This window comes from Tarenaya hassleriana, unplaced genomic scaffold (assembly GCF_000463585.1).
Source record: "Tarenaya hassleriana unplaced genomic scaffold, ASM46358v1 Cleome3, whole genome shotgun sequence".
In the NCBI taxonomy this organism is placed as follows: Eukaryota; Viridiplantae; Streptophyta; class Magnoliopsida; order Brassicales; family Cleomaceae; genus Tarenaya; species Tarenaya hassleriana.
In genome coordinates, this window is record NW_010966177.1 from 283339 (window position 1) to 306925 (window position 23587).

Below are 23587 nucleotides of genomic sequence, written 5' to 3' on the forward strand. Positions count from 1 at the left end.
TATTATTTATTTTTTGTAAATTTATGTATCTTGTTCGTTGAAATATATATATATATATATATATATATATATATATTATTCATATGTGATGATTTTTTATCAGGTTTAAAATTTTTAATTGCAATGGATGCTGACGCAATTGAGTATGAACATCAAGAATTGGAGTATGACATCGATGCTGGATTATCTCAACCTGGAGAAACCGAAACTCAAGTAAGTGGTAGAAAACGGAAAAAGACTTCCACTATTTGGAATCATATGACTCGAATTGATAATGAAAATGTTACTTGCAACTATTGTGGTAATAATTATGCGGCTTCTTCATCTCTCGAGACATCACATTTACTACGACATCTTAAGTAGTGCATGAAAAAGCCCAAGTTTGGAAATGTGGCTAATATGTTGATTGACTACATGGGGAAGTTAAGGACAAAGAAGATAGATCAGAAAGTTTAGAGGGAAAAGCTTGCTAAGTTGATCATATGCCATGAGTTTCCGTTTACTTTTGTTGAGTATGAGGCGTTATGGTATGCAAATCCAGATATCAAAATAATATGCAGAAACACTGTTTCTAGCGATGTTATGAAGTTTTATGAGGATGACAAAGTCAAGTTGAAGCTTCAATTGGATAATGTTCGTAGTAGGATATGCTTAACGTCTGATCTTTGGACGTCTATCATATATGAGGGGTATATTTGTATGACTACATATTACGTTGATGAGAATTGGAAGTTGATGAGCAAGATACTATCGTTTTGTACATTGGCCTCTCCGCACACATGAATGGAAATATCTAAGAAGATTTTTGGTTGCTTGAAAGATTGGGGAATAGAGAAAAAGATCTTTTCTCTCACGCGGGATAATGCTTCGACCAATGATAGTACGCAAGACATCTTGAAACATCAACTTTCTTTGCAAAACAGTTTATTGTGCAAAGGTGAATTCTTCCATATTAGATGTAGGGCACATATCTTGAATATTATAGTACAAGAAGGTTTGAAGGTGATTGGTGATGCTCTAGAAAATATTAGAGAAAGTGTGAAATATGTTAGAGTATCAGAGGCAAGGATGAAAGCATTTGATGAATGTGTGGAACAAGTTAATGGAATGTTAAAGCTTCTTTGTGCATGGATGTGGCTACACGTTGGAATTCTACTCATATGATGCTTGTAAGTGCTCTCAATCACCGATACGCTTTTGGTAGCCTTGATAGAAATTATAAGTTCTGTCCAACAACTGAAGAGTGGGTCAGGGGAGAAAAAATACATGACTTCTTGAAGCCGTTTGATGATATTACAACGATGATGTCTGGTTCAAAGTATCCGACTTCTGACTTGTATTTCATGACAGTTTGGAAGATTGAAATGCTTTTAAAAGAGTATGTCGACGAGCTTCTTAGAAGCATGGCTGAAAGAATGAAGATTCAGAACGATATCAAATTTTTTATACGATTCGAATTTTTCGACACGATTTGATGCGAAAACATTATCGAGTTTTTCGATACGATTCGATTCGGAACGGTATCGAGTTTTTTATACGATTCAATTCGGAAACGACACCGAGTTTTTCGATACGATTTGATTCGGAAACCAAACCAATTTTTTCGGTATGATTCGATTTGGAACGGTATCGAGTTTTTCGATACGATTCGATTCGGAAATAAAACCGAATTTTTCAGTACGATTTGATTCGAAAACGATACCAAATATTTTGATTTAATTCATATATATATACGTATATATAAATATCTATATATGTTAATTTTTATATATCTAAATATAACAATTTTAATTAGTTACAAAATGAGTTTAATTTTAACTAAATATATAATGGAGTTAATGGGTTGACCATTTAACCCATTTTAAAAATATTAGCTAAATAGACTAATCTATTTGGGTTTATAAGTGGGTCGGATTGGGTCGATCCGTATAACCCGATCCATTTTTGATACACTACAAAAAAATCCTCGAATTCCAACGGATTTTCCAACGGATTTGTCCGTTGGAAAATTTCCAACGAATTTCCAACGGTTTTCAACGGCGTTGCAACGACGATTTCCATTAAAATTCCGTTGAGAATTTCCAACGGATATCCGTTGGAAATACCCGTTGAAAATTTTTAAACAGAATTTTCAACGTATTCAATTGAAAAATTGGGTTGAAAATTTCCAACGGATATCCATTGGAACTTTTAAACAGATTAACGTTGGAAAAATCGGTTGCAAATTTTTAACAGAATTCCAACGGATGTTTGTTAGAAAACAATTCCAACGGAATTCCAACGGATGCCGGTTGGAATTTGTTTTGGAAATTTAAAAAAAAAAATTCCAACGATGCCGGTTGGAATTTTTTTGGAAAATTTTTTTAAAAAAATTCCAATCGAATTCTAACGGATACCGGTTGGAAATTTTTTTGAAAATTAAAAAAAAAAATTCCAACGGATGCCAGTTGGAAATTTTTTTGAAAATTTTTTTTAAAAAAATCTAACAGAATTCCAACGGATGCCGGTTGGAAATTTGGATTTTAATTGAAAAATTAATTGAAATATATATATATATATATATATATATATACAAATATGATGTATATATATACACATATATGTATACGAATAAACATATATATATTAACCATATACATATACATAACAAAAATATATATATTTATATGAATTCGAATATATATATACATATATGCGTATATATATATGTTTATTAAGGAGGTGTATATATACGTATAAACAAATATTTTATATATTTATATATCTATATATGTATAAATATATATATTTTGTGTTTATATATTTTTATATATACAAATATGATGTGTATATATACACATATATGTATACGAATAAGTATATATATATATATATTAACCATATACATATATATAACAAATATATATATATATATATATATATATGTATTTTATGTAAATATGTATAAATATTTATATATGTATATATATTAATGTTATATGATATCAGAAGTTTAACTTGGAGGAGTTGGATGAGTTCTACTTGGAACTCCAGGGTTAAGGAGGATTGAGTTGGAACAGTGGAAGGATGGGTGACCTACTGGGAAGTGAGTTTCAGGATCGTGGTCTGGTTGTGTCAGGTCGGTGTTGGTGTCGGGTCGAGTCAAGGTCGGGTCAGGTCGGGAATATGTTTCGAATTTTTCGTTGGAAAATTTCAACGGAATGCGGTTGGAAATTCCGTTGGAAAATTCCAACGGATTGCGGTTGGAAATTTCGTTGAAAATTTTCAACCGAGATTGCGGTTAGAAATCCGTTGGAAATCCGTTGGAAAATTTCAACGGAAAAATTCGTTGAAATTCCGTTGAAAATTCCAACGGTTTTCCAACGGACACCGATTTCTAACGATGAAATTTCAACGGATAAATCCGTTGGAAATCCGTTGGAAACGTTACGGAAATTTGGCCATTTCCAACAGATTTACCCATTGGAAATGATCATTTTTTTGTAGTGATATCTCTAAGTGGAACGATGGAGACTGCCATGGGTGGTGGTGAGTTTGAGTTTTTTTCGACCACCCTGCTATCTGGATTTCGGACAAGAGAAAGTTGCGAACATTGTGGCGAATGTAGAGCTCCGGTCAGGCGACTCCGATTATTATAAATCTATTGAACAACACTTGCTATTAGGGGTGGGCATTCGGTTCGGGTATTTCGGTTATTAACCGAACCGACCGATATATACTCGAACCGAACCGAACCGAACCGAATAAAATTAAATAACCGTTTGGTTAAGATTTTTTAAAACCCGAAATAACCGAAACCGAACCGAATCGATTAAAAAATATTAACCATTTGGTTATAATTTTTTATAAACCGAGTTAACCGAATCCGAACCGAACCGAACCGAACCGTTTATATATCTTCATTTATATATATTTATATACATATATGATTGTTTATATTCTTGATTTAATCATTGTTTTATTATATTTTAAACATATTTTATTATTGTTATTATTGTTTTTAAAGTCGATCTTTATTTATTTAATAGTTTTATATCAAAATATAAATTTAGATATTATTATTTTATATGTTAAAATAATTATGATAATATTTTATATTATATTTTATTTGAATATTTTTAATTATAAATAAATTGATTTTTTAAATATTATAACCGAACCGAACCGAATCTTTATTTGGTTATAGTTTGGTTATAGTTTTAAATAGACAAAACCGAGCCGAACCGAACCGAAACCGAACCGAACCGAACCGAATAAAATTAATTAACCGTTTGGTTATGAATTTTAATAATCCGAAATAACCGAACCCGAAATAACCGTAACCGATTAACCCGTAACCGACCGTTCGCCCACCCCTAGTTGCTATGCTATTTTGGATTTTTGGAACAAGTTATATTTAAATTTTAGTGATTACAATATTTTAAAAAATAAATATAACTTACAAAATCAACTTTTTCAAGATATTTCATAAATTAAATTTTTGTTTTGACATATTTTTTCAACTCCCTCCATAATAATCTTTATTTTGTGGAATTTAAATGAATTGTTTAAAAAAAAAAAATTTCTTCTTTGGTTGACTTGCCAAAAAAACTCCGTAGTAAAAAAAAAAGCCAGGTGCTCTCCTCGTATATAAAAGGCCGAGATTCTCTCTTCCTTATCTCCGCCTCTAGGGTTTTTTTTCTCATTCATCACCGAATCTCTCTCTTCCCCATGGCGGACGAATCGCACTACTCTTCGGGCATCGTCGACGCCCCCATCAGCCACAAGCGCAAGCACGAGGAGCAGACCACTCCTGCTCCGCCGGCCGGAATCCGCAGACCCACCGGCTTCTCCTCCGGCCCTATCCCGTCTGCATCGCCGGATCTAGCCGTCGCTGCTGCTGCTCCTCCGCCGCCTTCCTACAACAGCGTTCCGCCTCCGATGGATGAAATCCAGATGGCTAAGCAGAAGGCTCAGGAGATCGCGGCTCGTCTCCTCAATAGCGCCGATGCCAAGCGTCCTCGCGTCGACAACGGCGCTTCCTATGATTCCAGCGACCGAGGGTTTAGCTCCGGTCCTTCTGGTGCGTAACTTGTTTTCTGGATCTTCCGTATCGCTTTTTCTTACCTAGATTCGACTGCTCCTACGTGATAAATCTGTTGTTTGCTTACCTTCTTTTTTTTTGTTTAAGTTCTCTTAGCTTCATTTATGCTCTCGTAGCTAGAAAATCCTGATTTTGCACTGTATGTTGTGTTTTCCGTTTGGATTATCTAGGATCTGAAAATTAGGTTCCGCTCCTCATTTTTATGCTTTGCAGATGGCAAGCCTCTTTCAGGCTCGGTTTCGTCGAATATACCAGTTTCATACGGTAGCTACCAGGGCACTACGAAGAAGATTGAGATCCCAAACATGAGAGTGGGTGTTATCATTGGAAAAGGTGGGGAAACGATTAAATATCTTCAATTCCAGTCAGGAGCCAAGATTCAGATTACCCGAGACATGGATGCTGACCCAAATGCCCCAACCAGGACCGTAGAGCTGTCAGGCACGCCAGACCAGATTTCAAAGGCAGAACAGTTGATAAATGACGTCCTACAAGAAGTAGTCCCTCTTTTGTTATTATTTTTCTCGTTCTGTAAAATATTTTATTTCATGTGATATGACCTGTAGCAAATGATGGTGACAAGCATTGTTTGTTGTCTCCATTCTTCCATCATGGAGGTTCTGAAGTTGGAATTGGGCTTCTCAAGGGTTATTTACTGTTTCTGGTCTACTAATGTGAAATATCTGAATTTTGGTGCAGGCCGAGGCAGGTGGAATGTCACGTAGGATGACTGGACATGCAGGATCTGAGCAATTTGTGATGAAAGTTCCTAATAACAAGGTACTTGGTCTTCTGGAATTTGACAGATTCTTGTTGCCCATGTCTGATATGTAATGCACACACTACTTCCAGGTTGGTCTTGTGATTGGTAAAGGAGGTGAATCAATTAAATCTATGCAAGCTAAGACTGGAGCTCGAATTCAGGTTTGTCTTTTATTCCTTGCATTTAATTGGCTGTTAGGTGATGGCAGAACTCTTAGCCCATGTATCTGTTTGCATCCAGCTTGTAAAACATCTGCCAACCCTTATTTATCTGCAGGTTATACCTTTGCATCTACCCCCTGGAGATACATCAACAGAACGGACTATTCAGATTGATGGAACCAGCGAACAGATTGAGCATGCCAAACAATTGGTTAATGAAGTCATCAGTGGTGAGGTATGTTTGATTGTCGTGTTTGGTACAGGTTACCTGCCCCTTCCGGTACCTACCTTTTATCTGTGCGGATCTGGTCTTGTGTTTTTCTTGCTTTTTTCATGACGTTAGCATTAGGTCTCCTTTAGTCACTTTTCTAATTATATCATGAAAAATAAACTTGTCTGCATGCTAAGTACTAACCATGGTGAAAACCTATGTCTCTCCTTTGGTTTCACAACCATTATGCCGTTACCAATGCGAAGAGTAAAATGCATTTGCAATGGAGTATGTAGTTCTTGCCTTCCTCTTGATTGCAGGTCAATGTTGTTTTCATACTTTCATAAAAGCTCCAGAAGAGGGTTTTAGATTTTACTATCTTCCATTTAACAGATACACAATTTTTTTTTATGTTTTTATATCTGTCTCTGACGCTTTATTTGAAGTTTTAATTGGTTTGCATATTGCTCTTTCCCGTAGTTATGCGGTGGTAATTTCCGCTCTGCCCTGAGGTTCATAACTCTTCTAGTGTTGCTACAAGGCAACATATTTCTATTAATCTTGTTTCCTCTTCGATTTACATTTTCATCTCCTTTATGATCAATTTTAAGATGTTCCAATCCTTTATTTATCCGAGAGATACATCCTTTATGATCAACATATTTTTATTGAGATATATTCTCGGAGGGAATCACAATTGAAAATTTAATACTACATAAATAACATTTTCATCTCCATCAGTTCACTGTTACAGTGGGAGTATCTCAACTTTTGGTATATACAAAATCTCACATCCACGCACCCCTTTTGTTTTCAGTTTCGTTTAATTGGCTGGAAGACAGTAGATATGAATTTACTTGCAGTAATTTTGCAAACTTCACTGCTAGATGTTTATGTTGTTGACTCCATTTGTTTCTTCAGCAGTGCTGTGGATAAATCGGTCCTTCAGTGTGTTGGTTTAGTTTAGATCTATTCTCGATGATCCTTCTGTGTGTTGGTTTAGTTTAAGATCTATTCTGGATGGTCACAAGGATTTATGAATGTTTTCTTGTTGGCAATTTGTTGAATATTGCAACAAATAGAAGTCCACCTTTTTATCGTTAGCTTTAGTCCTGCTTTCAATCTTTATGGTGGTCTGTTTTGGTATTATATGAGAGAAGATGCTTCCCCCCTCTTCTTTTTTGTCAAGGGTTTTGTTTCGTTGTCTAAGCATTTTAGGTCTCTTATTGCAAGTTCATTAGTATCTGGGTTCTGATGATAGAACTGGGCGACTTTACTAAGCTGTGACTAGTGTATATCGGTTTTTGAAACTCTCAGTGGTATAGCCTGAGGTGCAAGACTGATATGGGAGTCTTATAATCCATTTATTTTGGCAGCAATCTTGTACTGACATATCGATTTTATATTTGCTCAATTTTTCTTCGAAACAATTGACTTTTAGCTTAATCCTACCAAGGGGAACGCATCACAGCTTGTGTTTGTTGGTGTATGTTTCCATGGGCGTCACATGTTACAAATGATACCATTTAGTTGGTTATAGAAGTACTTGCTGTCGTGAACTATCTCTCTCCGGAACTTAGGTGCCATATATATGTGTATGTATTTGTTGCTTTTGTTTTGGAGAACTTCTATATAGCGTTTGTTGGTTCTTTGTGCACCTATTACCTCGGATAGGGAAAGGGATGGGCTTCTGCAGGAGTAACCCAATAATTTCACCGATCAGTACGGTATGTAGGCATTCATTACCCTTCTAGAATATGATATGAACTCGGTTGATCCTTGTGAACATATCTGGTAATGGTGCTCCTTCTATGCTATGCTTCCCATTAAATTTTCGCTTGTTTATCTGCTTATGTCTTTGTATACACGTGTTCTTGCTTTGTACCCTGCCATGTTTCTTCTATTCTCCTGAACGTTACACCAATGCTTATTTCTTGTTTCGTCACTTTCTGCAGAACCGCCTTCGAAACCCATCAATGGGTGGAGGATATCCTCCGCAAAGTTATCAAGCACGACCCCCGTCAAGCTGGGCACCTCCTGGTGGCCCGCCAATGCGACAGCCTGGTTATGGTTACATGCAACCGGGAGGGTATTCTGGTCCTTCACCTCAGTACCAATCGCCTTACGGAAGTTACCCTCCGCAACAAACATCCAGTGGTTACCCACCATCTCAGCAGACCCCACAAGGCGGGTATGATTATTACGGGCAACAACAAAATCCGCCTTCGCAGCAGCAGAGCAGCGGTGGCTCAGCCCCTCCAACTGATAGCTCGGGTTATGATTACTACCAGCATCAATCTGGCTACGGCCAACCTGGTCAGGGTTACCATCAAGATGCTTATGGTGCATATAATCAACAATACAGTCAAGCCGGGTATGATCAGCAACAAGGCTACTCTGCATCTGGTTATGGTAACCCGAGCCAAGAGGGTCAAACTCCATCATACGGAGGTGGACAGGGAGATTCATCTCAAGCTCCTCCACCTGCAGGCCAATCAGGATACAGCTCCGGTCAGCAGCCAAGCCCTAATGCAGCTGCCTACCCTCCTGAGGGTAGTGCTTCTACTGGCCAGGCTGGTTACGGAACCCAACCGTCTGCTCATTCTGGTTATGGTCCGGGCTATGGTGGTGCCCCGCCGATCCAGAAGCCGCCTCCTGCATATGGTCAGAGCCAACAATCTCCGGGTGCTCCGGGAAGCTACAGTGGCCAGTCTGGGTATTCCCAACCACCGGCGTCCGGTGCGCCATCGTCAGGTTATGCCGCTGCACCGGGTCCGCAACCAGGGTATGGACCGCCACCAACTTATGGTCAGCAAGGCTACCCCCAAGCTCCGCCTCCATATGGTTCGTACGGAGGATACATGCAGCAACCGGCAGGAGGGGACTCGTCCGACGGGTCTGCTCCTGCCGGTGGCGGTGGTGGGACGCCGGGTTCGCAGGGGGGTCAACAAAGTGGAGGAGCCAAAGCGTCGCCCAAGAGCTGATCCCTCGGAGGTTTTAATAAGTTCAGCGAAATGCTATGCGGTCCCTTAAGGATTGAGGTAAGGTATAGTTTTTGTACTTTATTTTCATGGGTAGAGAGATGCAAACTTAGTTATGTTTTTGTGTTTGGCCGGCCCCTTTTTTTTTTGGTATTCTCCCGTTTCAGTTGTTCCCCATCATGTTTTTTATTAGATAATGCTTTTGTCTTATTATTGTTATTAAGGAAAATTCAAAATATATGATATTTCTAGACTCAGCATCAAAATTTGTTACATGAGCATGTTAGGTCACTTAACCGAGATTATATAAATTATCGGTTTAGATGACATTAACCGGTTCAACAGATTTGGTAAAATTGATTGGGCGTCTTCTGTTTCGGTTGTTGTCCGGTGGCTTGAGCTTCGTCCATCTTCTCTTCCTCTTCGTCTCTCCACGAGCTCTTTCTTTTCCTACTTGACGACGGAGATAAAGATCAAGCGACGCTGAATTCGGATGGTGAATTTTTATCTCTACCCTGCGAAGACAAATGGACTTCCTATTAGGATATTGAACCAAAAATCTCGGAATTTTTTCTGAACGGTACTGTCCAAAAATTATGAATGATATATTTTTTATAGAATCGAATTTTCTACAATCGAAGTGAACCGAATTTTATAAAATTTTCGAAAACTCGAAATTTTTTTAAGAAAATCTAAATTTTTTTAACAAAACCCGAAACTGAACCATACCAAAACCGGAATCGAACGAATCGAATAATATATGATACTAATTTGGTACAAATTTTAAAATATCGAATAAACCGTTCCGGAACTGAACCTCTAAAATTTTGAACCGAATTCTAAAACGTCCACTCGTACCTCCTATGCTGTGCTTTTCATAGTGGTGATGGGTTTGCAAGTAACACGGTCTTGACAGAGTCATTCCAAAACTCAAATGGTATTTTAGTCTGAAACATTGGAGAACGAGTCACATTAAAACTAATGTTCCGTTCAAAAACAGAGTTTTGCTGATTTGAAATCAGATATCCAAATCATGACGGCATAAGATGGGGCATGATGAGATGGATTATTCGACCGTCCATCCGAATTCCGTCTCAAACAACCAATCCATATCCAATTTTAACCAAAATATCGTATAATATTTACGAAAACTGCCATTTGTCCCTCGTCTCAAAATCGAACCTAACCGATCTGATATATCGCACGTGAGGGTGAGACCATATTCATTTGGTTTCGTTTTTGTTTTAAGTTTTCCTAACCGGAATAGACCATTTTATCTATGGTTTCAATTTGGTTCTAGTACTGTAAACCGGTAAAACCGGTAAATCGTAATCCTTGAAACTGTACCGAACCGAGCTAATGTGTCACACAATCCGAACTAGATTTTGCTTTCGTATACAGATTTTTTCTAACCGAATCATCTATGGTTTCATTTTCGTTCTAATTTCCTTAACCGGTGAACCGTAGACCGGTCTGGCCATAGCGGGGCAAATATCCCCCGTTCGAGTCTCGCTTAGTATTTTGACTTTTGTCCCTTCTGGCCAACATATAAAACGCACCGTTTCGAACTCTCAGGAGTAAAGGAGTAGAAGATCTCTCTGATTCCCAGATCGAAGTGAAGAGCCCGGAGACGGAGACGCAGTCTGAGGATGAAGGAAGACGGATCGGCGGCTTCCCGAGCGTGTAGGTACGCGCTGAAACCAACGCGAGTTAGCAACGAAGACATTCTTATCTGCGTAGATGTGGATGCGGCATCGACGATGGAGATGAAGACGACGGGATCAAACGGGAAGCCATTGATGAGGTTGGATTGCATCAAGCAAGCGATTCTTCTGTTCGTCAATTGCAAGCTCTCGATCAACCCAGATCACCGATTTGCTTTTGCTACGCTTTCTGAATCCGCCACTTGGGTTTGTTTTCTTGACCCTGTTGGTCTCTGAGTTGCTTCTGATTCTGGGTATTTTCCTCCGCTTTTGATTTCAAGGGAAGGAATTCGGTTTTCTTGTTACGGATTAGGATTCAGGAAGAGGGTTGATCCTCAATTTCGATACTTTTTCGGATTTTGGGAATTCGGGTAATCCAATGACGCGTTATTTTGTCATCTCATTTGCGGCTTCTGCTAGGTTTCCATGGTTTTTAGCGGTTTTAGCAAAGAAAAAAGAATCTCTAATAGCTTGTCTTTTGTGTATATATTTGCCGGAGCATGTGAGCTTACTGTTTCTTCTCTCATAGTGAAAAAGGGTCAAGTGTGGTCTGAATTGTTTCTGTATTTTTCTCTTCTAAGAATGATGTGGTGACTAGAAGATCCTTAGGCACGAACCAGGGACATCCCATTTCATGTTTAAGGTTTCTTCCCCGTTAACCTCGGTGCTAGTTTAGTTGATGTGAAGTGGGTTAACAACCTAAAGGCCTTCTGGCCTGTCTTATGGTGAAATATGTTTCTTGAACGTTCTCTTCAACTATTTGTAGCAAAAATATTCTTGTTCCGTTTGTAGCTTCTAACCAGCGGGAGAGGCTTACTTGATGTGTCTTTATAACTTGGCATTGCGTCTAACCGATCCCATAAGCATTTTAACTTTTCAGCTTAAAAAAGACTTCACCAGTGATGTTGAATCTGCTGCTTCTGCCTTACGAGGATTGTCAGCTGTTACCTCATCCTGTGGTCAAGCAGATCTCACACTTCTCTTCCAGTTAGCAGCTCACGAAGCCAGAAAATCTCGAGCACAGGACCGAATCTTGAGGCTGGTAAGTTTCAATTCTGCAAACGGTATTCCCTAAACCGTTTCCTGAAACAAAAACAAAAAAAAAGGAAAATACCCTTTTATTTTCCGGACAGGTTGTCGTGTACTGCAGACCATCCGTGAAACCGACCCATGATTGGCCTGTGAATCAAAAGCTCTTCACGTTAGATGTTATGCACCTGCACGATAAGCCCTGTGAAGAAGTGTACGGTTCTCTTGTGGATACCGTGAGGCGTGTTTCAGAGTACAAAGGGTACATCTTCGATAGCGGGCAAGGGCTGGCACGATCTGTTTTCGAGTCCATGTCTGTCCTGTTATCGCATCCTCAACAACGGTGTGCTCAAGATGATCTCGACACTCCCAAGCCTCTGATAGCCCACCGTTACATGAAAGATTCACGTACAAGTGAGAAGAACGGTAAGCCGACAAGGGTCCGGGAGAGGAGAAGTGTCCGAGAGAGGAGACGGCCGAGGAGTGTCCAGGTTCTGCCAGGGCCGAGAGGTTTGGCCAAGGTTCGGGGTTGTGTTATGTTTTATGTTTATCGTTATTGGTTTTTGGGTGTTTTATTATTATTATTAGGTCGGGAATTAAGAAATAAGTGGGCCTAGATCTATTTGTTTCTATTGGGTTAGAAAACTTAGGAAATAAATGGGTCTAAGGGGCCCGATTAGGGTTTCGGCATCCGAATAAAGAATCGGAGAAATTTTATCACAAGATTTGAGGAAAAACATAGCTGGAATTAGGGGCGATTTAATTGGTTAATAACCGAATCAATCCAAACTGAATAATGTATAACCGTAATCAAACCGGATTAGATATAAAACTGAATGATTATAATTTCTCTAAAACCGAAAAAATCGATTTTGAACTTGAACTGAATCGGATAAAAAGATGATCGAAAAATTGTATTTTTTTTTTAAAAATAATTATTTTATATCATAACCAAATCGAATCAAAGTCGAATATAATTAAACTAAACCGAATTTAATGTAGAAACTGATTGGTTATAATTTTTCTAAAATCAAAATAATCAAATCCTAATATAATCAAGTTGAACGGAACCCGAACCAAAATCCGTGTCACCCCTAGCTCAAATCACGTTTAAGGATCACCGTTTTTTGTAAAGCGCAGGATTCATGGTTAGAACCCTTGGGTTCTATACAAAGAAGATCACCAAAAGATAACACTTGTGCTTGGCAACTAATCGCATTATTTGTTTATTTATTTATTTATATGCTTATCGTCATAAAATTATTTTCATATAATTTAATTTGAATTAAGTGATTCATCAAAATGATAAGCTATCAAATAAAATATATCCCGACTTATCTTGCCAACCAAAGGGCGGTCACGGAAAGCTACTATAAATTATTTATGGTTATCTGAAATATAATACTAATTGAATAATCTTGATGGTTGAAAAAAAAAAGATGACTTATCAAAATATTCTCCAGATTTGTAATTTTTAGTATATGCTAATTCAACCAAATTCATATGAAAATTGTGAATCAGAACTCGAATTTCACAAAAAAAAAAATAGTACTGATTAAATCATATATTAGATATTTATGTTGATTTTAGAGTAAGGTGTTAGCAGAAATTATTGCAGAATTTATAGTTTTTATAATTTTTGGATTTAAGATTTATTGTAAAATAAAATAAAATGCTTGTTGTTGTTGCAATGCATTTGGGTTTAGGGTGAGGATGTCACGTACAACTTTCGTACAATAGCCTATACTCTATAGGTATCAATTATAATTAAAAAAAAATAGAATTGGTGACGTTTACTAACTGTTAAATTTTCTATTTATTATTAAGATCCTATAAGACGACACATCATGTATGTGCCTCTCTAATTGAATCTTGGGGTAATCTCAAATTTTATAAAAAAAAAGTATTAAAATAATTGGTCAAAAAAGATGTCATTATCTACTACGTCAACATATTTTTTCTAAAACAAATATATACAAAAATAAACATTAAAAAAAACATATTTTTCTAACCAAAGTAGTGATTTACAAGCTTTTAAACCAAAGACACGATGCCAAATTCGGTAGTACGGGTTTTTGCTTTGAACCGCTATATTTTTTTTTTACAATCCAGACGTTTATTGAGCTTTCGACTTAATTCCATCTTTTAGAATATTGAAAAAATTCAGGTAAATATTTTTTTTTTAAAATGGAGAGTCAAACTTTAATTGGGAAGAAACTTTGTCTCAACTCTTATCAGTTGAACCATTTGATCTTAGATAAATATTATCTTGTTTTTTTGGTAACTGATTATCTTGAGCCGAAATCCAAACTAATTCCGGTATTAGGAGCAAACCATGTGATTGGAATTACACTCCTCTTCCCAATTTAAACCTTGAACTCAGGATATGACAGACGTTTTACATCTCCATTTCACTAGTTGAACTATTCAAATTGGGTAATTACTATCATTTTTTTATAATCCGAAAATTCATCGGGTCTTTGACCCGACTATATCTCCTAGAGAATCGGAGAAATTCATGTGAATGTCTTTCACCAAGTGAAGATTTGAATACGGATTGGAAAAAAACTTTGCTCCCTTGGCGGTTGGGTTGAGTCACCTAATATTGGTTTTGGTTAACTAATATCATCTTTTTTTTGTATGAAAGGTTAATATTATATATATGTTAAAGTTGAATACAAAGCCAGCCTATGCTGCACGGATACCCATGTTACAAAATGGTTATATTGTCAAAATAGTTAAGTTGAACTAATATCATCTTATTAATAAAAATCCTATCTACCTCCTTTTTTTAATATGATCTCTACATCTGAATAAATATGTTGCAAAAGTTTTTTGGAGTTTTTAAAATTACAAACTTAAAAAAATGAATTTTTTTTATATAAAATTAACATTTTTATGAAAAAAAATCAACTAAAACGAAAAATTAAATCGAAAAACTCGAAGTAAAAGCTATAATCATTCAAAGATCTCTGTTATGGTTTTTTTACTGTTAATGAGTTTTTGTGAAAAAACTTTGTTATTTTTAATGTAATTATTGTTTGCATATTAATTTTTTTTTCTGTTTACTCTAATTCACAAAATATTGAATTTATGGAATTTTTATTAAGATAAATCTATTGCAATGCATTTGGATTCCTTATAATGACGGCATAAGCGACTTTTCGTACGGTAGCGTATACGTGTATTTAGAAATAAAACTAAAGTTAATGAGGTTTGACTTATAATTAAATTTGGAATCTATTTATTTAAGATTCGATCCTCCGAGACGCCACCTCATGTGTCTTTCTAATAGAATCTAGGGTTATTTTCAATTTTTTTTCAATTACAAATCAAATAAATAATACCGAAATTGTTTGGTCAAACCACATATCATTATCACATTAGGAGCCATATCTTTTCCTAATTAATCTTTAAATAATGTTTCACGTATTCCATCCAAATAATTAATAACCATATTTTATTTTTAAGCAACAAAAAAATAGAATGTATAATGGATCAAATAGATTAAAGGCAATTACAAACCGGTGAAGGCAAAGACAATAACAACAACAACAAGTATGATGATGATGATTATAACTACATCTATTGTTCTTATGAAAGTATTTTATTAAAATACGTATACGTCAAAAAATTTGGATAAAAAGTTTAGCAATTCACAATAATTTTTCACGTCCGAGTATTTTTTTTTTACAGAAGCAATATAGATTGTGCATCAATGACATTGGATTATTTAAAAACACACTGTTTTGTATTTGATTTAAGCATATAAAAGTAATAAAAAAATAAAATTGAATCTAATATGAAATTTTCAGGATTTCTTATATATCGGTTAGTAAATTATGTTAGACGTAGCTTTTATAACATAAAAAAATATCGCACAAATATGTGATAAAGATATTGTAAGATAAATCCAAAATTAGATGCTTTTGAGACAATTGTTAAGATTATAATATATATATATAACTGAAAACTTGCTCGAGTTGACAATGTTGTTTGGCATGTTCAGAAAGACTAAACTAATTCAAGTACCGACCATTATAAACCCAGTTTTTTTAGGTTATATTTAAATTTCTGTATTCTGAAGAATTGGGTTTCTAAAGATCAAAGATTTGTTTGGTGAAAAAAATAATTTTTAGTTAAATTTTAAATCAAATTATAAATCCTAATAAAAGGTTAAAAAAAACTCCAACCTACGAAAAATATATTAGAAATGTTTTCTAAATTACATACTTTTATTTGAGAATGTCATTTCTAACAATTATATATATATATATATATATTCAAAGAAGCCAATTGTCGAATCTCGAAATAATTGGGCGCGTGACTTTCCTTTAACTAAACATAAAATATGTTACGGGCTAGTTGGACGATGACAGAGAATCCCGTCGGCAAATTTTATTATCTTAAAGCTTAAATCAATTAGTCGTAATTAATATCATTGCGTATATTTATTATTGGTTTAAGATACTGATCATATGTCATTACACCTAATCGTATGCCCTTTCAATTGAATCTTGGGGTAGTAAGATAAACTTTTCAACGAATTTCTTCAATTAAAAATTGAATAAATTAATTGCAATATCATGATCCTGCCATTAGGAGCCACATGATTACATAATTGCCAAACGGTGTAATATTTAATTAATTCTAAGTATCATAACTAGACTACCAGTTGATTCCTTGAACTATTTTTTTATTTTATTTTAATACATGTTATTTGAAATTAAAAAGGACACTTATTAGTTTTTGTTGTGTGGCTTTTATACAAGATAATAAATCCGGATAATATTAGTGCTTTCAATTTATTTCGGTTCGTAAAAGATTTTTATTTATTTTTCTCATGTTAAAAAACGTTCCTCTTTTACACTTTAAATCTACTTATTTCTATATGTCATTTTTAAGTGGATATATATATATATATACATATACACGTTATTACATCAATATGAAATTTGTTATATTTAGAATCAAATAACAACGTCAACAAATATGATGAAAAGCATGTGATGATAGGTGTTGAGGCGGCTAAGATAGAATATTCTCTAATAAATGCTTCATACATTTTTCTTAAATATAGATGAAAATTCATATAATAATTGTTCATTCATAATTGCCACCTATTCAAACAAGGCATCCACGTAATAATTTTTTTTTTTATAATTTGGAAGTTCATTAGATCTTTAGTTCGACTATATCTTCCAAAAAATCGGAAAAATTCATGTGAATACTAATTCCCAAATAAAAACTTGAATCCAGATTGCAAAAGAATTTTGCTGACTTTCTTAACAATTGAGCTACCCAAAATCTTGGATTCCACATAACATTTTTGTCTATTACATAACATATCATTCATTAATATTTTTATTAATTTATCTAAATTTGGTAATTCAACCGATGAAAAGAGACGCAAAATGTCTATCCCGTCACCTATTCGAACCTTAAATTTGTAGAGAAAGTGTGTAATTCAAATCATATAGTTAGTTCCCGGTTTTTGAATTAGTCTAGATCTTCGTATATGGTAGTCGGGTATCAAAAAAAATATTGTTATTAATTTCGTAATCCGAAGGGGCCTATAAAGACGTGGATCAGAAGGGAGAGAGCATAAGCAAAGCCGTGTATCGAACTCTCCCACATTACACGTCACCGTCTACTCTTTTTTCCGCCGCCAAAAAAAGATGGTAAGGTGTTTGTGCCTCTCAGGAGGATCTTCGGAACGCAACAAGATTCACGAGATAAACGACTACGGACAAGAAAACGCCGTCTTGTATTCCGAAGACGACGTCGTTCTGGGGACGAGTCTCGAAGGCTTTGGCTCCGTCTGTTCTTTGCCTGGAACCAAAGGCTTCAACCAAGATTCCGCAATCCTCCACTTGGTATAATCACAAATCCTTTTTGTTACAAGTATGGATTTATGTTTGGTTATTTTCAATCTTTGTTGATGAATATTATTCTTACAATACTGTAAGAAACTAAATCGTATTGTTTTCCTCCAAAAAAGAGTTGTAGATTTTCTCATAATAACCCTAGCCATGGAATGGAATTGGTTTTTATTTTGAGTTTGGATTTTAGTTTTCAGATTTTGGCTTTTGTAATATTTATAAATCCATAACATGGAATTTTTGGTTTTTACTTGATTTTTTCATTAAATTAGTTTTTTGGGTTTTTAAGACAACTAAATTTATAGAAATTTGATTGGTTATTATTTTTTTTGTGTTTTAAATTTCAAAAACTCTAGAAACCTCTACCATTCATAATCTAAAGGTTAGAGGATTTCCTTTTTGAGTTAGTATTGTAAATACATATATATTGAGGGTTTGAATCTATAGTTTGTATTATACACATGGAGAACTTTTCCCATAAATCCTTCAGTCTTAATACCAAAGTCATTTCGCATCTTTGGAAACCAATGAAGGGGTACGGGGGAGGAGGAGGAGGGGCATTGTGCGGGGTGTTCGACGGGCACGGAGACAACGGACACTGCGTGAGCAAGATCGCGAGGAACCAACTGCCCGCCGTCCTGCTGGGAAATATGAACACTTGGCCGACCAGACAGTGGAAACGCATCTGCCACGATACGTTTTCCGCCGTCGACAAGAAGATCCTTAATCTCAAGAAGACCCTCGACTGTTCCTGCAGTGGAACCACCGCTGTTCTTGCTGTCACCCGGGTAATTCAATCGTTAATACATACATATACATATATATATATATATATACATACATATATATACATCAAGAAATCGAATTTGGCGGGACTATTGAAACATATATTTTTTATTATAAAAAAATTAATCTTATTAATTTTAGATTTTAAAATTTTAACATATTGTTCTATAATAATAGTCAAGAGACTAACGAAGTTTGCCAAATTTTTTCTCCTATTAAACTTCCGTTTCTTATTAAATTAACCGAAACTTGTAGCCGAACATTTTTTTTTTCAATATTCGAAAAATTTTACAACAAAACAACTATTATCCCATCCTATTATATATATGTATATATACGTCTATCTGTATAGTACGTATAATTAATTAGTGCAATACCAATGAAAATGGACTATTAAAATTTGGAACAGGGAGAAGAACTGATGGTAGCCAACTTGGGAGACTCAAGGGCCGTGCTTATAAGAGCGAACGAGAAAGGAGAAGCAAAGGCTCTCCAATTGACCAATGATCTCAAGCCAAGTGTCCCAAGTAAGCCCCGGTTATCATAGGTGCATCCGGTTTATTCCGGTTTAATCCGTTTTTAATGTATATGATCATGGAATCTGTGGCCTATAGGTGAAGCAGAGAGAATAAGGAAACGCAACGGTAGGGTTCTAGCTCTTGAAGCAGAGCCTCACATTCAAAGGGTTTGGCTACCTTTCCAAGATTATCCGGGGCTCGCCATGTCTCGAGCCTTGGGCGATTTCGTCCTAAAAAACTACGGTGTTATCGAATTTCCCGACGTTTCTACTCATCGTATTACTCATCACGACCGATTCTTGGTCCTTGCATCCGATGGGGTACTTACAAAAAAAAAACTACTGAATAGTACTTTCTCCGTTTTTAAATAATTGTCGTTTTAGATTTTTTCACGCTTTTAAATGAACTATTAAAAAAAAGTCGTATATATAAATCCTTATCAAATTACGTTATCAATGATAAATTTAAATTTTATTTTAAAAAAATCACATAAAAAATAAAAAACGATATTTATTCATTAACAAAAATTATTCTTTCAAACGTCATCTATTTAGAAACGGAGGGATATGTATTTATATAAACTAACAAATATTTATACGTATTCGTGTAACAATTAAATTTGTATGTGTATTTTTAGGTGTGGGATGTGCTTAGCAACGAGGAAGTGGCAAAGGTAGTGATGGGAAAAGAGAGAGACGACGGAGCGGCAGCCAATGCGGGGGCCGAGGCGGCGGCCGAAGCATGGAGACTGAAGTTTCCGGCGGCCAAAGTTGATGACATATCCGTTGTGTGTCTCTCTTTGAACAAGAGGCTTTGATCATCAGCAACACTAAGAAAGAACACGGACAACAAATATATATACACATATAGCGTATATACGATTTTACTTAAAAAAAAAATCATACATTGTCTCTCACGATATAAAGAGTGATTTTTGCTTCTTTTAAATAATTCGTTTGTATTTGCAAGTGATGCTTGTATAATTTTCTATCATGTTATTTTTTATAATACGCAGCTCTAGGTTTGCCAACTGCGAAATCTCTCGAGAGTTTAACAAGATTCTATGCACATTTATTCTTAAATGAAATTAGTATTCCCTTATTTGTAAAATCGTATTTACGGAGGTGTAGTGTGTATAGAAAAAGCAGCAAAACAATGAAAACAATGTTTACATTATTATTATCATCATCATCATCATCATCATCATCATCATCATCATCATCATCATCATCATCATCATCATCATCATCATCATCATCATCATCATCATCATCATCATCATCATCATCATCATCATCATCATCATCATCATCATCATCATCATCATCATCATCATCATCATCTCCACCACAAACCATATGCAATCCATCAGAGTTATTCGGATAACAACATCAACCATCTCGATGCAAAAAAAAAACGATGTTAAACTCAAACAGAAGACTCATAATGTTTGCGCTCTGCTTGTATTGATTGATTGATTGGAAAATCCTCGCGACCGATTCACTCGCCACTGCCTTTGTTCTCGATGGCATCGTCATTGTTACAGCTGTGATCGTGGTGGTTGTTGCGGTCAGTAACTGCTTGTTTCCGAGGTTGTTGTCAGCGGAAGGAGTGGTCAGGAACCGAGAGGGAGTGTTCCCGAAGATACCCTTTGCATTGTTGCGAGACAAAGATAGAGATAACAATTCTCTAAAACCCGTGAATACGAAAACAAAGACGGATACCTCCAATAAATGCTTTTGACCTATCAATCCCACCACATCATCGAGAGAGATATTTGCGTTCATGATCGTTAATAACTTCATCTGAACTGATATGACCTTCTTCTCTTGAATGATGATTCCCATCTCTCCTTTGTTTAAAAAAACGCGAGGCGTCCCGATGTGCCAAAGGTAAAAAAACCGAGACACGAGGCGCATAAATCATTTTCGTATCAATATATAACATATATGTTATAAATCATATTGTTTAATATGCATAGTATACATTTATACTTACATATACATAAATAATTCTTTATTTTTTCAATATAATATATATACTGCATTAATCTATATCAATATAAACTATATTATTATTTAAAAATAAAAAATAAAAAATTAATCATAATAAACTAAAGTTGAAATACATCGAAAATGTTATAACTGATATATATTTATAAATGATTTTATAAAAACTATATATTTAAATAATTATAGTTAATATATATGTATATTTTTTAAGCTTTCTACTTAGTCATACTTGCTTTTAGGTTTTTTGAGTTTCTCGATTCCATCACCCTTTTTTATTTGTTCTCATAATTTGACCTTTTTTTTTTTAATTTTTAATAACTCTGACTAGACATTTAGGAGGAGTTAATTGTGTATTGAAGTCTGTACTGTTCATCTTCTACAATCTCTTTCGAAAGAACTGCACAACTCTGCCATTTTTATTTCTTTTTTGTGCTCTGTCCAAGAGGCGGCCGCCACATGCCTCAAGCGGAGTCGCGCTGGGGGCGCGCCTAGGGACGCCTCTTGAACCGGGAATCATCTCCATTATCGGTACCTCTCACAACATTTTCACAGCCATCTTGATCCAACCCATTTATGGATTTGCTCATATCTAAAATGCTAATCATGGTACCTCGTCTTGGACTCTCCTTACTCAGATCTCTAACCTCTTGTCTAGAACTAGCAGATGAAGAACCATTCTACTTAGAGGCCTTGCCATTCACTCCTTGGATCTCAACTGAACGATTACTGCTAGTTGCCACTATACGAGAAGGCTTCTCCTTGTTCATTCCACTCTTGTTTCTGTCATGAGACTGCACCCTTCCCGAGTTGAGAAACACCGGAACCATGATATCATCTTCCTCTCCAACCAGTTTCCTCTGACCATGTCGTGGCAGATATCGTACATTATCCATACAGGACTTTTGAATGACAAAGTTCTCCGCTGGACGAGGAGGACCTGAAGTAGATACCTGATGCTGGAATGGAAATATAGGTTCCTTTCCATGCTGCAAGCCTGCAAGGAAAGGAAACAAAGAAAAGAAAAAGTTAATTCTTGTTCGCGAGTAATCAAACCCCGACAGCCTTGTTCAAGCCAATCACGAGTAGTATCGTGAAACTTCAGAAGATCAACAGATCTTGTGCCCATCAAGGGTAGCTACAAATGCATAGGCATCCATCCAGATTTGGCCTTTCCCAATATACAAAACGGAAAAAGGTATACAGGAAAAAAATATCAAAGGGCTTCGGCCATAACACATGAAGAAACACCAGGCATAAAAAATCATAACTTGATTTCGACATCTCGGGCACAACAATAACATCCGCTTGAATTGCTAGAAAAACTCATCCATTGTTCTTGAGCTATATATGATAACTAGACACATAATATCCAAAGGAGGCGTAATTTTATGTGCAGAGAAGTCACTATGAGCTAATGGTGATCCACAAATCAACAATAACAACAAGAACATTACTAAATCGAAAAAAAAAAGAATCTGTACTCCTTCTTTCGATTTCTCGGAATCAAATGGAAGAACTTGGCACTCTATTGATCACTAGAAAAGAAGAACAACTTTGAAGAACCCACGAGGCGGACATAAGAATCTGCAACGAGACAATACCTGATGATTAAACCTCGGAGAAGGGGCACTAAGCTCCTCATAAAGAGCCATCTTGTTTCTGGGAGGAGCCCTAGGCCCTCCTCTAACTGCATCATTCATATGAAGCCGAGGAAACAACGGCTCCATTATTTTATCATCGTCTTTCCTCTCTTTATCACAACCCTTTTGTCACAAGAATTCTCAAACCCAAATCATCTAATCTGACTGATTCTCTACATCAAACAGAGCAACACCTTCCAAAAGAACCACAAAGTTCTTCAACCAGCCATTTCAACCTAAAATCGTGAAAACCCAGATTCCAAAATAGCGAAATTCACACAAAACAAGACGTCCATCAGGCGAAATTCGAAAACAAAAAAAAAATCTCAAAAGGCAAGCCACCAGTCACATACGGGTCTATTTCGCAAAACGATGATTGAAGATAAACCCTCGATGAGCAAAAGCGCTAGACGCCTTCAACACGCAAATTAGACAAACATTGATGCATAACAGCAAGCTCTTCCCGGAAATCCAGACCGGTCGGATCGAATGAAAGCGAAACCCCGGTGCAATTGGCAGATGAGAAAAGCTAACATGACACTGGAAAATGGATAAAACGATGAAGGAAGGAGGAGTCGATAGGTACAAAGTGTTAGCGAAAGCGAGGAGAAACAAGATTCAGAGGCTGAGAGAGAGGCCATAGACCGAAGAGGGTGGTACTTTCGGTTATTAAAAAAATAACCGAACGTATAAAACATATTTATAGTCGAACCGAATCTAACCGAATAGTTATGATTTTTCTAAACCAAAAAACTGAAACTATCGAATCAAACCGATTTTAAAAAATAATAAAAAAATAGATAATTTTTCAAAAAATA

General features: G+C 35.9%; 4 protein-coding genes across 4 annotated transcripts; 3 read left to right on the forward strand and 1 right to left on the reverse strand.

The window, feature by feature from the left end:
* The first annotated feature begins 4655 nt into the window (after positions 1 to 4655).
* Positions 4656 to 9456, forward strand: LOC104818574 (far upstream element-binding protein 1-like). Its single transcript, XM_010548203.1, has 6 exons — positions 4656 to 5062; positions 5297 to 5580; positions 5783 to 5863; positions 5936 to 6007; positions 6123 to 6242; positions 8174 to 9456. Exons 1-6 carry the CDS (start codon positions 4711 to 4713, stop codon positions 9200 to 9202), a joined length of 1938 nt encoding a protein of 645 aa, XP_010546505.1. The 5' UTR covers positions 4656 to 4710; the 3' UTR covers positions 9203 to 9456.
* Positions 9457 to 10776: 1320 nt separating this feature from the next.
* LOC104818575 (BRISC and BRCA1-A complex member 1-like) lies at positions 10777 to 12662 on the forward strand. Its single transcript, XM_010548204.1, has 3 exons — positions 10777 to 11109; positions 11783 to 11944; positions 12036 to 12662. Exons 1-3 carry the CDS (start codon positions 10849 to 10851, stop codon positions 12546 to 12548), a joined length of 936 nt encoding a protein of 311 aa, XP_010546506.1. The 5' UTR covers positions 10777 to 10848; the 3' UTR covers positions 12549 to 12662.
* A 4857-nt stretch (positions 12663 to 17519) lies between these two features.
* LOC104818576 (probable protein phosphatase 2C 61) lies at positions 17520 to 20254 on the forward strand. Its single transcript, XM_010548205.1, has 5 exons — positions 17520 to 17807; positions 18347 to 18601; positions 19009 to 19126; positions 19214 to 19437; positions 19755 to 20254. The coding sequence occupies exons 1-5, from the start codon at positions 17610 to 17612 to the stop codon at positions 19932 to 19934; spliced, it is 975 nt and encodes a 324-aa protein (XP_010546507.1). The 5' UTR covers positions 17520 to 17609; the 3' UTR covers positions 19935 to 20254.
* A 1269-nt stretch (positions 20255 to 21523) lies between these two features.
* Positions 21524 to 23420, reverse strand: LOC104818577. Its single transcript, XM_010548206.1, has 2 exons — positions 22731 to 23420; positions 21524 to 22123 (listed from the first exon to the last, which is right to left on the reverse strand). Exons 1-2 carry the CDS (start codon positions 22854 to 22856, stop codon positions 21893 to 21895), a joined length of 357 nt encoding a protein of 118 aa, XP_010546508.1. The 5' UTR covers positions 22857 to 23420; the 3' UTR covers positions 21524 to 21892.
* Positions 23421 to 23587: the final 167 nt, after the last annotated feature.

Bases quoted from the DNA above. Each gene is read 5' to 3' on its own strand.
- LOC104818574 (XM_010548203.1), top strand. From the start codon at position 4,711: ATGGCGGACGAATCGCACTACTCTTCGGGCATCGTCGACGCCCCCATC. The intron at 5,063-5,296 runs GTGCGTAACTTG...TATGCTTTGCAG, and splicing joins GTTTAGCTCCGGTCCTTCTG to ATGGCAAGCCTCTTTCAGGC. The intron at 5,581-5,782 runs GTAGTCCCTCTT...ATTTTGGTGCAG, and splicing joins TAAATGACGTCCTACAAGAA to GCCGAGGCAGGTGGAATGTC.
- LOC104818575 (XM_010548204.1), top strand. From the start codon at position 10,849: ATGAAGGAAGACGGATCGGCGGCTTCCCGAGCGTGTAGGTACGCGCTG. The intron at 11,110-11,782 runs GTTTGTTTTCTT...TTAACTTTTCAG, and splicing joins TTTCTGAATCCGCCACTTGG to CTTAAAAAAGACTTCACCAG. The intron at 11,945-12,035 runs GTAAGTTTCAAT...TTTTCCGGACAG, and splicing joins AGGACCGAATCTTGAGGCTG to GTTGTCGTGTACTGCAGACC.
- LOC104818576 (XM_010548205.1), top strand. From the start codon at position 17,610: ATGGTAAGGTGTTTGTGCCTCTCAGGAGGATCTTCGGAACGCAACAAG. The intron at 19,127-19,213 runs GTAAGCCCCGGT...TGTGGCCTATAG, and splicing joins TCTCAAGCCAAGTGTCCCAA to GTGAAGCAGAGAGAATAAGG. The intron at 19,438-19,754 runs GTACTTACAAAA...GTGTATTTTTAG, and splicing joins TGGTCCTTGCATCCGATGGG to GTGTGGGATGTGCTTAGCAA.
- LOC104818577 (XM_010548206.1), bottom strand. From the start codon at position 22,856: ATGGAGCCGTTGTTTCCTCGGCTTCATATGAATGATGCAGTTAGAGGA. The intron at 22,124-22,730 runs GTATTGTCTCGT...CTTTCCTTGCAG, and splicing joins CTCCGAGGTTTAATCATCAG to GCTTGCAGCATGGAAAGGAA.